This window comes from Pelodiscus sinensis, unplaced genomic scaffold (assembly GCF_049634645.1).
Source record: "Pelodiscus sinensis isolate JC-2024 unplaced genomic scaffold, ASM4963464v1 ctg157, whole genome shotgun sequence".
Lineage (NCBI taxonomy): Eukaryota > Metazoa > Chordata > Testudines > Trionychidae > Pelodiscus > Pelodiscus sinensis.
In genome coordinates this window covers 154,580-169,352 of record NW_027465951.1, presented here as the reverse complement: position 1 = coordinate 169,352, position 14,773 = coordinate 154,580, and the positions used below count along the sequence as shown (strand labels likewise).

General features: G+C 65.2%; 1 protein-coding gene across 2 annotated transcripts in view; it reads left to right on the top strand.

Annotated features, from left to right (window-relative positions):
- The window catches only part of SETD5 (SET domain containing 5), a 39,093-nt gene extending 24,752 nt beyond the window's left edge, over positions 1-14,341 (top strand). For both annotated transcript variants that reach the window (XM_075917281.1, XM_075917280.1), the window contains 3 exons: positions 4,480-4,613; positions 12,475-12,560; positions 12,634-14,341. In XM_075917281.1, coding sequence (XP_075773396.1) covers positions 4,480-4,613; positions 12,475-12,560; positions 12,634-13,203 — 790 coding nt within the window. In that variant the 3' untranslated portion in view covers positions 13,204-14,341. The remainder of the gene's footprint in view (positions 1-4,479; positions 4,614-12,474; positions 12,561-12,633) is intronic.
- Positions 14,342-14,773: the final 432 nt, after the last annotated feature.

The window sequence follows — 14,773 nt, the reverse complement described above, 5'->3', positions numbered from 1 at the left end:
GGCCACTGGCAACATGCAGCTTTTGGCCGCTTGGGCGCGGCTAGCTGGACTGAGCGACTCCTTGGCCGCTTGGGCGCGGCTAGCTGGGCTGAGCGGCTCCTTGGCCGCTTGGGTGCGGCTAGCTGGGCTGAGCGGCTCCTTGGCCGCTTGGGCGCGGCTAGCTGGGCTGAGCGACACGGCTCCTTGGCCGGTTGGGGCGCGGTTAGCTGGGCTGAGCGACACGGCTCCTTGGCCGGTTGGGGCGCGGATAGCCGGGCTGAGCGGCTCCTTGGCCGGTTGGGCGCGGCTAGCTGGGCTGAGCGACGCGGCTCCTTGGCCGGTTGGGCGCAGCTAGCCGGGCTGAGCGACGCGGCTCCTTGGCCGGTTGGGGCGCGGCTAGCTGGGCTGAGCGGCTCCTTGGCCGGTTGGGCCGCGGCTAGCTGGGCTGAGCGGCTCCTTGGCCGGTTGGGGCGCGGCTAGCTGGGCTGAGCGGCTCGGCTCCTTGGCCGGTTGGGCGCGGCTAGCTGGGCTGAGCTACGCGGCTCCTTGGCCGGTTGGACGCGGCTAGCTGGGCTGAGCGGCGCGGCTCCTTGGCCGGTTGGGCGCGGCTAGCTGGGCTGAGCGACGCGGCTCCTTGGCCGGTTGGGCGCGGCTAGCTGGGCTGAGCGACGCGGCTCCTTGGCCGGTTGGGCGCGGCTAGCTGGGCTGAGCGACGCGGCTCCTTGGCCGGTTGGGCGCGGCTAGCTGGGCTGAGCGACGCGGCTCCTTGGCAGGTTGGGCGCGGCTAGCTGGGCTGAGCGACGCGGCTCCTTGGCCGGTTGGGCGCGGCTAGCTGGGCTGAGCGACGCGGCTCCTTGGCCGGTTGGACGCGGCTAGCTGGGCTGAGCGACGCGGCTCCTTGGCCGGTTGGGCGCGGCTAGCTGGGCTGAGCGGCGCGGCTCCTTGGCCGGTTGGGCGCGGCTAGCTGGGCTGAGCGGCGCGGCTCCTTGGCCGGTTGGGCGCGGCTAGCTGGGCTGAGCGACGCGGCTCCTTGGCCGGTTGGGCGCGGCTAGCTGGGCTGAGCGGCTCGGCTCCTTGGCCGGTTGGGCGCGGCTAGCTGGGCTGAGCGGCGCGGCTCCTTGGCCGGTTGGGCGCGGCTAGCTGGGCTGAGCGGCTCGGCTCCTTGGCCGGTTGGGCGCGGCTAGCTGGGCTGAGCGGCTCGGCTCCTTGGCCGGTTGGGCGCGGCTAGCTGGGCTGAGCGGCTCGGCTCCTTGGCCGGTTGGGCGCGGCTAGCTGGGCTGAGCGGCTCGGCTCCTTGGCCGGTTGGGCGCGGCTAGTTCGCAACTGCTTGGGCACCTCGGCATTAGAAAGTCAGACAAAACTGGCAGGTGTCTGCTCACCGTGGATGGGTTCTCTGCGTGGCCCACTGTCAGAAAGGATATATCCCCCCATCCCATGGCCTCCAGGCTGAGACTTGCACCTTTGGCCCCATGGCACATGCAGGAGATGAGGGGCAGCACTTGGCACATCTCCTGTTTTCCTCATCTCAAATGCAAATACCCTAGAGCAGGGGTCTCCAGCCTGTTTAAGCACGAGATCACTTTTTGAATTTACGTGCCATCCAGGATCTACCTTGTACCCAGATCCCCTGGCCCCACCTCCCTTGTGCCCCTTCTCCGAAGCCCCGCCCCTGCTCACTCCATCCTCCCTTTCACCAGGCAGGGCAGGGCTGGGGTGCAGGCTCTGGTCTTGAATTAAGGGATTTGGATTGTGCCAGGGGCTCTGAGCTGAGCTTGAGGCAGGCATTTGGGGTCTGGATAAGGTTCTAGGAGCAGGCTCTGGGGGCTGTTGGGATGCAAGGGGTGCTCAGGGCTGGGGTAGGGGCTTGGGGTGCAGGAGGGGTTCATGACTGGGGCAGGGTTTCATGATGTGGGCTCCAGCTGGGCCCCGCTGACCTCGGGTGGCTCCTGGGTTGTGGTGCAGGGGGGCTAAGGCAGGCTCATCCCTGCCCTGGCCTTGCACCACTCCCAAAAGCAGCCAGCATACTCCATCCCAGATCCTGCTGTGCCCCCTCTCTGCTCTGTGGAGACAGGATACAGGGCGGGAGGGGGGGGACCCTGACATCAGTGCCCCTCAGCTCCTTCCCCTGCCCTGCACAGCAAGTAGGAGGCTCGTTAGGAGACAGCTCCAAGGCAAAGGGCAGGAGATGTGCAGCCGTCTGGGGGGCAGCTGAAGTGCTGGGATTGATAGTCTCTTGGCCAAACCAGTCAGGGTCCCCTGTCACAGACGCCAAGATCGACCAGTAGATCCCGATCGACTGGTTGGTGACCCTGTCCTAGAGCGTAGCTTCTGCAGCAGAGCTCCGGGAGCCGAGGCAGGTCCACATGGGGCTTGCCAGCGGCTGCAAAGAGCTGGCCTCGTCTCATTTCCATCTGCCACGCTGCATGGAAAGGCAAAAAGCCTTTTCCAGATACTGACTCTGTGTAGCAATAGCTGGAGCTGCCATACAGAGGAAGGTGCGGGGGATGGGGGCAACAGACTTACCTAGGCCCGGGGAAGGGAAGGGAGCTCTGTGCTCCCAGAAGGGGCGGGGCGGAGCTGGGGCAGCCAGCCGCACGCCCACGCCCGCCCGCCTTTAGCGCCATCCCGGGATCCGGCAGCCATGGCTGTCTGCATGGCCAGGCCCCAGGACAGTGGCTGGCAGGCCTGGGGAGGTGAGACTGGTCTAGGCAAGGGTTCAGGACTTGACACGCAGTGGAACTGTCCAAGAAGCTGTTTGCTGCAGGGATCGCCCCACGGGAGGGCTTGTGCCTTGCTCTCTCCCCTGCGCACCATGGAGCTGGGCAGACTGCTCGCTCGAGCCTGTCCCCAGCCAAACAATAGCAGCAAAGAGGTGTGAATTCACCCCATTTGCCTCAGTGAGGAGTAAATGCTGCCTCTCCCCCTTTGCCTCACTGAGGTGTGAATTTCTGTGTCCATTTTCAGCCTTTAAAATGCTAATGTTGGGAACAAATTACATTTCCTTTTTAAAAGAGAGAAAATAACTACAGTAACCTTCCAATAATCCAGCACCTTTAGGACCCAGATTTGCCGGGTACTGGAAGGGGGCTATAAGGGGTCTGGGGTGGTGGGGGTCAGCAGGGAACTGCGCAGCCTGGGAGAGGGCGGCGCTGCGGGACCAACCCGGCAGCACCCCAGCTACTCTGCCCCCGGCTTCCCCAACTCCGCCGCTGGTCAGTTTCAGCAGCAGCGGACTCAGAAAAGCCGGGCGCAGAGCAGCTCCAATTGTCGGGCTGGCCGGAGCACTTCGGGGTTCCACTTGGTGCCGGACTATCAGGAGTGCCGGACCACTGGATGCCGGACAATTGGAGTCTTACTGTAAATGCCAAAGCCACTTCACACAAGGTGGAGGCTGCACTGTTCAGTTTTTCTTTCCTGTCTAATCTCCTGCATGATGTTAACTCAGCTCCGCTGCACACCCGGGTTTTATGCTCCATATTGATAAGGGGGCTGGAGCACATGGCCTACGAGGAGAGGCTGAGGGACTTGGGTCTGTTTAGTCTGCAGAAGAGAAGAGTGAGGGGGGATTTGAGAGCAGCCTTCAGCTCCCTGAAGGGGGGTTCCAAAGAGGCTGGAGAGAGGCTGTTCTCAGTGGTGACGGATGCAGAACAAGGAGTAATGGTCTCAAGTTACACTGGGGGAGGTCCAGGTTGGATATTAGGAAAAACTATTTCCCTAGGAGGGTGGTGAAGCGCTGGAATGGGTTCCCTAGGGAAGTGGTGGAGTCTCCATCCCTAGAGGTGGGATTGGTCCTGCGTAGAGCAGGGGGCTGGACTTGATGACTCCTGAGGTCTCTGCCAGCCCTGTGGTTCTCTGGTTCTCTATAGCGAAGCCCTGGGCTTACAGCCTCTGCAGTAGTGGGCCTGGCCCTGCACTAGTCCGTGTAGGGACTGCATGGCCCGCTGGGCAGGCTGTGACCCAGGAGAGCTGGGCTTTGCTCCTGGGCTTTGCCGTTGTTTCCCTGAGGGGCCGCCAAGTGCTTACTGGGTTGAATCCTACCAGCAAGCTGCCCACGGCAAACAGGAATGGGAAGTAGCGCTCCTAGGCCAAGTGGCAACGTTACCACTGCTCCAGGAGCCTTGCTTCAAGAAGCCCCTCGTGTAGTGCCATGGTAGTGTCTGTCGCACTAACCTGCAGCCGCCCCGCCCCCAGCCCCTCCATCTGTCTGGGCTTCCGTGCTCTAGGCTTTCCAACATGGTGCTAAATGTCCATTCCCTTGCCTGGGAAAGGAGGACCCAGACTCCTTTAGATCCAGTGAAACATGGCCGGTCTCTCCCCCTTCGATAACAAGGAGCGGGGCTTTGTTTGCATGGCAGGACCCTGCCTGGCGAACCCGCTCCCCAGGGACGTCGTGCTGTTCATTCGAAGCAGGGCTCTGCGAGAGCTGCCAGGCCAAGCCCTCTTGTCAGTCGCGCCTTGGCCATTCTGCTCACAGCCCTCAGCTATTTCTGCCTCTTTCAGGATGGTCCCCACGTCTGTGGAGCGGCTCCGAGAGGGCTGTGGGCTTCTCGAGAAGGTCCTGCGCAGCGGTGCGAAGATCTCTCAGCGGGGGGAGCCCTCGCCTACGCGTGACAGCCTTGCTGAGAGAGAGCCAGGTAAGCCAGGGAGCTCTTGTGGGAGCGCTGCGGGCTCTGTTCAGGCTAGGCGGAGCTCTGGCCGTGGCACCTCCATGTCTGACTTCACCAGCATCCTGTGGGTGCCCTGAGCACGTTTCCTTCTGAGTCAAGCAAGACCCTCACCTAGAATCCTAGAGCTGGAAGAGACCTCAGGGGTCATCGAGTCCAGCCCCCTGCCCAAGGCAGGACCAATCCCAACTAAACCAACCCAGCCAGAGCTTTGTCAAGCCCGAACATGCAATCTCTCTCCTCATTTGATAACAAGGAGCAGAGACTCATAGCCCCAGAGCGGTGCTGAAGAAAACACTTCACAGAAGTCCTGTTTGGTAGCCAGCAACAGACAGAATAAAATCCACCAGGGTTTGTTTACGTCCCAAAAGCACGGCACGACCTTAATTCTCATAACTGCCTGGAGAACCCGTTCTTCTGTCTGCCCTCTAGGGATGGAGATTCCACCCTGTCCCTAGGGAACCCAGCCCAGCGCTTCCCCACCCGCCTAGGGGGAGAGTTTTTCCTAATCTCCAACATAGACCTCCCCCACTGCAACCTTATCCCATTGCTCCTCGTTCTGCATCCATCACTACTGAGAACAGCCTCTCTCCAGCCTCTTTGGATCCTCTCTTCAGGAAGTTGAAGGCTGCTCTCAAATCCCCCCTCACTCTTCGCTTCTGCAGACTAAACAGACCCAACTCCCTCAGCCTCTCCTCATAAGTCATATGCTCCAGCCCCCTTAGCGTTTTGGTCGCCCTCCACTGGACCCTCTCCAATGCATCCACATCCTTTCTGCAGTGGGGGGCCCAGAACTGGACACAGTACTCCAGATGTGGCCTCCCCAGAGCCGAGTAAAGGGGAATAATGACATCTCTGGCTCTGCTGGCCATGCTCCTCCTAATGCACCCTAATATGCCATTAGCCTTCTTGGCTACAAGGGCCCCCTGTTGACTCATATCCAGCTTCTCATCCACTGTAACCCCCAGGTCCTTTTCTGCAGAACTGCTACTTAGCCAGTCTGTCCCCAGCCTGTAACAATGTTTGGGATTCTTCTGTCCTGAGTGCAGGACTCTGCACTTGTCCTTGTTGAACCTCATCAGATTTCTTACCTAGATCACTCTGAACCCTATCCCTGCCCTGCAGTGTATCTACCTCTCCCCCTAGCTTAGCGTCTGTGACGGACCGGGCCGTGTCTGGGCACAGCTGAGGGCGTCCGCTCAGGGCGAATTGCTCAAATCCGGGGCTCCTTACAGCCCCCAGACTGGTGACCTCCCCAAACAGGCCACACACCAGTCCCACAGAGCACTTCAGCCGCCTGCCTGAAGCCTCACGAGCAAAACCCCGGAACTGCGTCTCGTGCTCGACTGGCCTGAGAGCGGGCTGCTTGTGCAGTAAGAAGTGTTTGTCCCGTGCGGGAACCGTCTGCTGGGAAGACCTGCTTCTGCCCATGGAAATGGTTCCGCAGCATTGCCCGGACCACGTGGCAGCTCTGGTAGCCCAGGATCTTGCCTGTCTCCTGCACCGGAGCCAGGCTGAGTGGCATTTTGGTCAGTCCATGCACTAGGCGTATTAGGGTGTCTCGCTCCAGTCCAGTCACTGAGACTCCGCAAGGGCTGTCCTCAGGACTTGCCTCTCGTGAGATGCCAGCATGGGCCCCCTGCTGCTCGACAAGCCGCTGTCAGCGTCACGCCAGTGGGAGTCTTCCCGGTGCGGTGTCTGTTAGCGCCTCGCTCTCCTGGGCTGCAGCTGGTGTGAGCAGCTGTTCCCAGCATCGTCCTCGCTTACCTGGGCGGGACCAAATGCTTCCTCACCCCGGGGGCCTGGGCTGGCTGCTGAAGGAGCGTAAGCGGCCATTGAAATGGAGGGCTGGAAGAGATTTCGAGGGGTCATTGGATCCAGCCGCCTTCGCCGAGGCAGCATTGTACCATCCGGTGGGTCTGTCCAGCCTGGCCTTCACCTGCAGTTACAGGGAGTCCACCGCCTCCCCTGGGGGCCTGTCCCGGGTCGCCGCCCTGCGCGGGTCGAGCGCTCTTCCTGGCCCCTGCCGACGCCTCCCCTGGGGCCTGTCCCGGGTCGCCGCCCTGCGCGGGTCGAGCGCTCTTCCTGGCCCCTGCCGACGCCTCCCTTGGGGGCCTGTCCCGGGTCCCCGCCCTGCGCGGGTCGAGCGCTCTTCCTGGCCCCTGCCGACGGCTCCCCTGGGGGCCTGTCCCGGGTCGCCGCCCTGCGCGGGTCGAGCGCTCTTCCTGGCCCCTGCCGACGCCTCCCTTGGGGGCCTGTCCCGGGTCGCCGCCCTGCGCGGGTCGAGCGCTCTTCCTGGCCCCTGCCGACGCCTCCCTTGGGGGCCTGTCCCGGGTCCCCGCCCTGCGCGGGTCGAGCGCTCTTCCTGGCCCCTGCCGACGCCTCCCTTGGGGGCCTGTCCCGGGTCCCCGCCCTGCGTGGCTCGAGCGCTCTTCCTGGCCCCTGCCGACGCCTCCCCTGGGGCCTGTCCCGGGTCCCCGCCCTGCGCGGGTCGAGCGCTCTTCCTGGCCCCTGCCGACGCCTCCCTTGGGGGCCTGTCCCGGGTCCCCGCCCTGCGTGGCTCGAGCGCTCTTCCTGGCCCCTGCCGACGCCTCCCCTGGGGCCTGTCCCGGGTCCCCGCCCTGCGCGGGTCGAGCGCTCTTCCTGGCCCCTGCCGACGCCTCCCCTGGGGGCCTGTCCCGGGTCGCCGCCCTGCGCGGGTCGAGCGCTCTTCCTGGCCCCTGCCGACGCCTCCCCTGGGGGCCTGTCCCGGGTCCCCGCCCTGCGCGGGTCGAGCGCTCTTCCTGGCCCCTGCCGACGCCTCCCTTGGGGGCCTGTCCCGGGTCCCCGCCCTGCGTGGCTCGAGCGCTCTTCCTGGCCCCTGCCGACGCCTCCCCTGGGGCCTGTCCCGGGTCCCCGCCCTGCGCGGGTCGAGCGCTCTTCCTGGCCCCTGCCGACGCCTCCCCTGGGGGCCTGTCCCGGGTCGCCGCCCTGCGCGGGTCGAGCGCTCTTCCTGGCCCCTGCCGACGCCTCCCCTGGGGGCCTGTCCCGGGTCCCCGCCCTGCGCGGGTCGAGCGCTCTTCCTGGCCCCTGCCGACGCCTCCCTTGGGGGCCTGTCCCGGGTCCCCGCCCTGCGCGGGTTGAGCGCTCTTCCTGGCCCCTGCCGACGCCTCCCCTGGGGCCTGTCCCGGGTCCCCACCCTGCGCGGGTCGAGCGCTCTTCCTGGCCCCTGCCGACGCCTCCCCTGGGGCCTGTCCCGGGTCCCCGCCCTGTGTGGCTCGAGCGCTCTTCCTGGCCCCTGCCGACGCCTCCCCTGGGGCCTGTCCCGGGTCCCCGCCCTGCGCGGGTCGAGCGCTCTTCCTGGCCCCTGCCGACGGCTCCCCTGGGGCCTGTCCCGGGTCGCCGCCCTGCGCGGGTCGAGCGCTCTTCCTGGCCCCTGCCGACGGCTCCCCTGGGGCCTGTCCCGGGTCCCCGCCCTGCGCGGGTCGAGCGCTCTTCCTGGCCCCTGCCGACGGCTCCCCTGGGGCCTGTCCCGGGTCCCCGCCCTGCGTGGCTCGAGCGCTCTTCCTGGCCCCTGCCGACGCCTCCCCTGGGGCCTGTCCCGGGTCCCCGCCCTGCGCGGGTCGAGCGCTCTTCCTGGCCCCTGCCGACGGCTCCCCTGGGGCCTGTCCCGGGTCCCCGCCCTGCGCGGGTCGAGCGCTCTTCCTGGCCCCTGCCGACGGCTCCCCTGGGGCCTGTCCCGGGTCCCCGCCCTGCGTGGCTCGAGCGCTCTTCCTGGCCCCTGCCGACGCCTCCCCTGGGGGCCTGTCCCGGGTTGCCGCCCTGCGCGGGTCGAGCGCTCTTCCTGGCCCCTGCCGACGCCTCCCTTGGGGGCCTGTCCCGGGTCCCCGCCCTGCGCGGGTCGAGCGCTCTTCCTGGCCCCTGCCGACGCCTCCCCTGGGGCCTGTCCCGGGTCGCCGCCCTGCGCGGGTCGAGCGCTCTTCCTGGCCCCTGCCGACGCCTCCCTTGGGGGCCTGTCCCGGGTCCCCGCCCTGCGCGGGTCGAGCGCTCTTCCTGGCCCCTGCCGACGCCTCCCCTGGGGGCCTGTCCCGGGTCGCCGCCCTGCGCGGGTCGAGCGCTCTTCCTGGCCCCTGCCGACGCCTCCCTTGGGGGCCTGTCCCGGGTCCCCGCCCTGCGTGGCTCGAGCGCTCTTCCTGGCCCCTGCCGACGCCTCCCCTGGGGCCTGTCCCGGGTCCCCGCCCTGCGCGGGTCGAGCGCTCTTCCTGGCCCCTGCCGACGCCTCCCCTGGGGGCCTGTCCCGGGTCGCCGCCCTGCGCGGGTCGAGCGCTCTTCCTAGCCCCTGCCGACGGCTCCCCTGGGGCCTGTCCCGGGTCCCCGCCCTGCGCGGGTCGAGCGCTCTTCCTGGTCCCTGCCGACGCCTCCCCTGGGGCCTGTCCCGGGTCGCCGCCCTGCGCGGGTCGAGCGCTCTTCCTGGCCCCTGCCGACGCCTCCCCTGGGGCCTGTCCCGGGTCGCCGCCCTGCGCGGGTCGAGCGCTCTTCCTGGCCCCTGCCGACGCCTCCCCTGGGGCCTGTCCCGGGTCGCCGCCCTGCGCGGGTCGAGCGCTCTTCCTGGCCCCTGCCGACGCCTCCCCTGGGGCCTGTCCCGGGTCGCCGCCCTGCGCGGGTCGAGCGCTCTTCCTGGCCCCTGCCGACGCCTCCCCTGGGGCCTGTCCCGGGTCACCGCCCTGCGCGGGTTGAGCGCTCTTCCTGGCCCCTGCCGACGCCTCCCCTGGGGCCTGTCCCGGGTCACCGCCCTGCGCGGGTTGAGCGCTCTTCCTGGCCCCTGCCGACGCCTCCCTTGGGGGCCTGTCCCGGGTCACCGCCCTGCGCGGGTCGAGCGCTCTTCCTGGCCCCTGCCGACGCCTCCCCTGGGGCCTGTCCCGGGTCACCGCCCTGCGCGGGTCGAGCGCTCTTCCTGGCCCCTGCCGACGCCTCCCCTGGGGGCCTGTCCCGGGTCGCCGCCCTGCGCGGGTCGAGCGCTCTTCCTGGCCCCTGCTGACGCCTCCCTCATTACTGCCAGCTTTGTGTGTTGTGCAGCCACTTTATAGTCACTTCCTAGACCCGGGGGGCACTTCAGAAATTTTGGAAATGACCCCAGGCCACTCTGAAAGGGGCGGGGCCTCAAGCAGAAGGGGCGGGGCCAGGATTCTTCCCCGCACACAGACTTTGATTGGGCTGGGGTGAGGGGCACATGAAGTCTCCCCCACCCCCCTCCGAGGGTGCCCCTAGGTGCCCATGCCCCTGGCGGTGGGAGGAGACTTTGCGCGCCAATCAGGGCTTGGGGGCAGGGAAGCAGCAGGGCCTCTGCAGGCCGGATCCACCCTCTTGGCAAGCCAGCCGCGTCTGGGCACAGCTGAGGGCGTCCGCTCAGGGCGAATTGCTCAAATCCGGGCTCCTTACAGCCCCCGACTGGCGACCTCTCCAAACAGGCCACAAACCAGTCTCACAGAGCGCTTCAGCTGCCTGCCTGAAGCCTCACGAGCAAAACCTCCGACACCCCAGCAATATCCGTGCCCCAAATGGCCCCGGGCCTCATACACAGGTGGGGGGTCCTAGCACCCAATCCCACCTACCCCGAACAAGTTCTGTCCGGTTCCAAGAAACCAGCCACAGATCCCAGGTCAATTTACCCTCTGGACCTTACCCACAAATCACGCTGAGCCAATCCTTTAGAATCTAACATCTAAAGGTTTATTACCACAAGAAAGAAAAGCCTGAGAGTGAGGTTGTTAAAGGATAGTACGTCACATGCACCGAATCTCCCAGTCCTCGATGCAGGCTCTAGCAGAGATGTTACAGCTGCTGGTTTAAAAGTCCTTGTTGCACATCCTAGCATCAGGATGGGTTCACAGGTCTTCCGGGCTCTTCGATCCCTGCAGTGCTGCCTCTGGGATGAAGTGCTGAGCTGAGAACAAGATGGAGTCAGCCACATGGCATCTTTATCCCTCCTTCCCAGTCTCTTCTTGGCTGCAGCGGGTCACCTGGCCAGCGGCCTGTCCCTGTGTCCCCTGCTGGTAGCCCTCAGGTGACTGCCCCCATTCTTTAGGTGTGTCCTTGGCCCATCGAGTGCCATTGTCCCACAGGGCCTCGCTGATTAGCATGTCCATAGGCCAGGCCCTGCCCAATGCTCAACCACATGCAGGGAAATCTTCAGTGTCCACACAGATTACAGACTCCTAACTACACACAGACATTAGACAAACACATGACCAGCGTCCACAGGATCAGCAGACAGTGAGCTTCTATTCAGCACCCCACATGGCCCCTTTATACCATTTCTGGGGTGATCTGGCTGCTCCCCTCCAATTCAGTAACGTGACAGGCTGGGGTGAGGGGCACATGAAGTCTCCCCCTCCCCTCCCCGAGGGTCCCCCTAGGTGCCCATGCCCCTGGCGGTGGGAGGAGACTTTGCGCGCCAATCAGGGCTTGGGGGCAGGGGAGCAGCAGGGCCTCTGCAGGCCGGATCCACCCACTTGGGGAGCCGGATTCAGCCTGCGGAGACTCTTCTGCCCACCCTGTCCTAGACTCAGGAAAACCAGAACAAATGGTCCTGCGGCACCTTGCAGAGCAAGCAAAATGGAGCCTGTTCCGTGAGCTGAGGAAGCGGCCGTGGCCACGGAAGCTCACGGCGTCTCTGCGGTGCTGCAGGGCTGTGGGTTGGGTTGGAACGTTTTCCATCTGGACCGTGTTTTCCTGCTTTGCTGAGACTGGCTCCTGCCCCAGCTCTAGTCCCGGAATCCAACTGAGGGTGGCCACGCAGTAATTCCTGGGCTGCCTCGGTTCCCTTTTGGAACCGCTTGTTAGTGTGCATGCTCTTGTGCGTCTCGCCGGTCCTGCTGCTTAGCGAGTCGCTGTGTTTCTGCTTGGCACGTTCCTTTGGCCTGCCAGCTCGCCAGACTCCCCGTGGAGCCGGAGCGGCCTCTGAATACTCGTCCCACCTCCATCTTCGCCGGGCAGCCTGCAGGCGGCTTTCAGTCGGCTGCGTTGGCTCCTTTCATTCCTAGTCATTCCATCTCTCGGGTCGCGCTCTCCGTCTCCCCATTGCTTCCGCACTCACGCTGGTTCCTCCCTCGGTCCCAGGGTCTTCCTGTCACCTGCTGCCGTGGCAAGCTGGCTCAGGCCGTGTCTCTGGACGGCTCGCCCCAGCCATGCCTAGGTCTTCTCTCTTGGCTTGTTCTCAGGTCGGTCCTAGAAGTGCTACCTCCACCTCCACGCTGATTGGTCTAGAGCAGAGCCCAGGTCCCCCGAGTCTGTCGGTAGCCTGCCTCTCCCCCAGCGGATTGTCAGCAGGCAGGGCAGCTCCAGCTCCCTTGCATCCTGCCTCTTCCGTGGCCCAGCTGCGCCCCTTCCCACCACTGTGCCAGCCGCACGGTCGCTTCTCCACACACTTTGCGCCTGAGCTTGGCTCCAGGAGAGCGCTGCAGGGAAGAAGCAGGCTCTCTGCTAACTTCCGAACGTTGCCACTGCCCCCGCCGGCGTTTCTGGCAGGCGTCTCGGCCGTGGCGAGCGGGTCCTCCCCGTGGTGTTAGGCCGCACCTGCCCAGAGGCAGCACTGCAGGGATCAGAGCCTCGAGACACAAGCCAAGGCGGCTGCGAACCCGTAGGAGGAGGCAGTCCCTGGGGATCCTCCAGCCCTGTGAGGCTGCTCTGGAAGGGCGACCTGCCCTCGTGCTCCGTGCCGACAGCGTCCGGGAGAGGCGGTCAGTGCAGGGAAGCGTCCTTGTGGTCGGTGAGGCGAGGGGCTGGGCGGGGCTGTGGCAGGAGGCCTGGCTCGGAGGCCGCGCTGAGGGCTTGCCTGTGCTGTGCCTTTCAGGTGCTGCTGAGGGAGACGCCCCAGAAGCGCTGAGCTCGGTGCTGAAAGGACCGGCCGTTTACAGCCCGTCGAGGTACAGCTACCAGGTAAGCGCCCCCCAGCTCCCAGCCCCAGGCAGCCCCGCAGCGTCTGTGCCTGACCCTTCCTCTCTCCATCCAGCTCCTGCAGGCTGACAGCCCCTGCACAGAGCCCTCCGCCCTCCTGCAGCAGAGCTCCCCCTGCCGAGGACCCTCGACTTCCTCTCCCGGATACAGCTACCGCGCGGCTCCGCCACGGGCCGGGCCCAGCCCCGCCCCCGGCTCGTTGGAAGCGCCCGCTTCCTCCGCCTCCTATCCGAGCCCCGCCCACGCGGCCTCCACGGACTCCTCCGCGCTCTTGGCAGGGAACTGTGGGTATTCCGGCAGCCAGCAGCACTCCGGGAGCAGCCTTCCGAAGAAGAGTCACTCTGCAGCTGCCAGTCCAGCACAGCCGCCTGCTGCAGACTCAGTGTCCTCGGGGGCGGGGAGCCAGCCCTGCCCCGGTGCTGCTCCCCAAAGCTCCAGAGCCTTGCAGTCAGACATGCGGACTATCAGCCTGCCTAGTTCTGGGCAGCCTGCCCTCCAGCAGAGCTCCAGGGGGCCGGGGGCCTCCAGTTCCCAGCACTATCCGCACCGAGGGGGAGGTGTCCATCCCTACAGACTGCAGCAGCTCTCAGGCCCGGGAGTAAAGACTCAGACCGGACTTTCCTAGGGCTGCCTGGATCCAGGGGACCGAATTGCCCATGACTCCTTCCAGCTGCCTCTGGAAGTGGCTTCTGGGCCACGGCTGGGAGCCTGCGCCTGATGCTGGGGGTGCAGGGCCAAAGCCTTGGGAGGGGATGCAGGTTGCTCCGAGGCAGAGCCTGTGGCAAAGCTGGGGACACAGTAGAAAAGCAGATGGCTCCAAGTGCAATGCCTGCTGCAGCCTCTGTCTGCTGCCCTGCCCAGCCGCCGCCGCCTGTGCAGCACGAGCGTCCTCCCCCGTGCGAAAGCGCCGTGCACTCCGGTCGCGGGCCGGCGCTCAGCACCCCAGGGCTTTCCCCGCCGGTCATTCCAGTCACCTGCGGGCGCGGGCCGAGCTGGTTGGTGAGCACAGGCTTCCTGGGTCTGCAGGCTTGTCGCTAGCTGGTGTCCTGGGCCCCGTGAACATGGCGCGGGGCTGTGGAGTGTGTCCCAGAGTGCCAGTGGGGGCCCAGGCCTTGGCAAGCTGGCTGCTGTGGGTGCTAAGGATCACCTGTGGGTGGCGTGCAGCAGAGTGGGCTCTGCCTGCCCAGGCCCGGGAGATCGCCAGCTTCCCTCTCACTTGTTTACTGTCATAGCCGGCGTGTTTTTATTTATCTAATTTTATATTCAGTTATAACCATCTTAGGTTAGCTAATCGACAGCCGTGTAGTCCTGGTGCCTCCGCCGCCTCCTCTCGGACAGGGCAGTGCTGTGAGCCTGCCTCCTCCGCCAGAGGCGCAGACTTCTTCCTTTTAGGGCTGTTACAAGTTCTCGAATTCCCAACTGAAATCAGGTGTTGGTTGGTTCAGAGTAGGGGAGACTTTCAAACTGTTAAAGCAAAGTAACTTTCCAGCAGTCTGGCTGTGGGGGTGGAACGTGTCGCCTTGTGAACTGTAAAGGTCACTCCGGAGAGCCCTGGGCGCTGTGTGCAGCATGGGGCAGGCCGGCTCTGCCCTGCCTGGTGGGGAGCAGCATGCAGAGGTGTGTGCAGGGTGCAGAGTAGAGGCACCCTGGGGTGGTGGGGGCTGCAGCTCCTGACTCGTGGGTTTTACACCATGCTGTCTCATTTGAACTTTCACAAGAGATGTGATAATTTTGATAATAAAAATACTTACCTGAAAAATCAACATTTTTGGAACTTCCCTTCCCATTACTAGTGGCCTTCGTCTCGCGGCGAGCACAGCCCGGCGCCAGGGGTGTCTGCACGCTGGCCCTTCTTCCCTCTGCCATGCGGAGCTTTGCAGGCGCCTCGAGGCGAAGAGTGGCCTGCGCGCACCGCGCAAGGAGATCTGGTAGCTGCAGCCCAGCTCCAGGCTCTGGTTTGGGCGGGCGAGTCGCACGGCTCAGCTGGGTGACAGGTACAGCTTGGACCTCTCTCAGCTGGCACTCCCTGCTCCAGCACCATGGGCCTGGTGCTGCTGGACCGGAGAGCCCTGGTGGAGGGCTGGAGGCAGGAGCCCCATGCGGTGCCAAGAACCCAGCCAGGCTGGCTGCAGGGAGTCCAGCTGAGCTGGTGGCAGGACGGGCGGAATGCCAGTGGGCTCTGGCAGGGCAGTGGT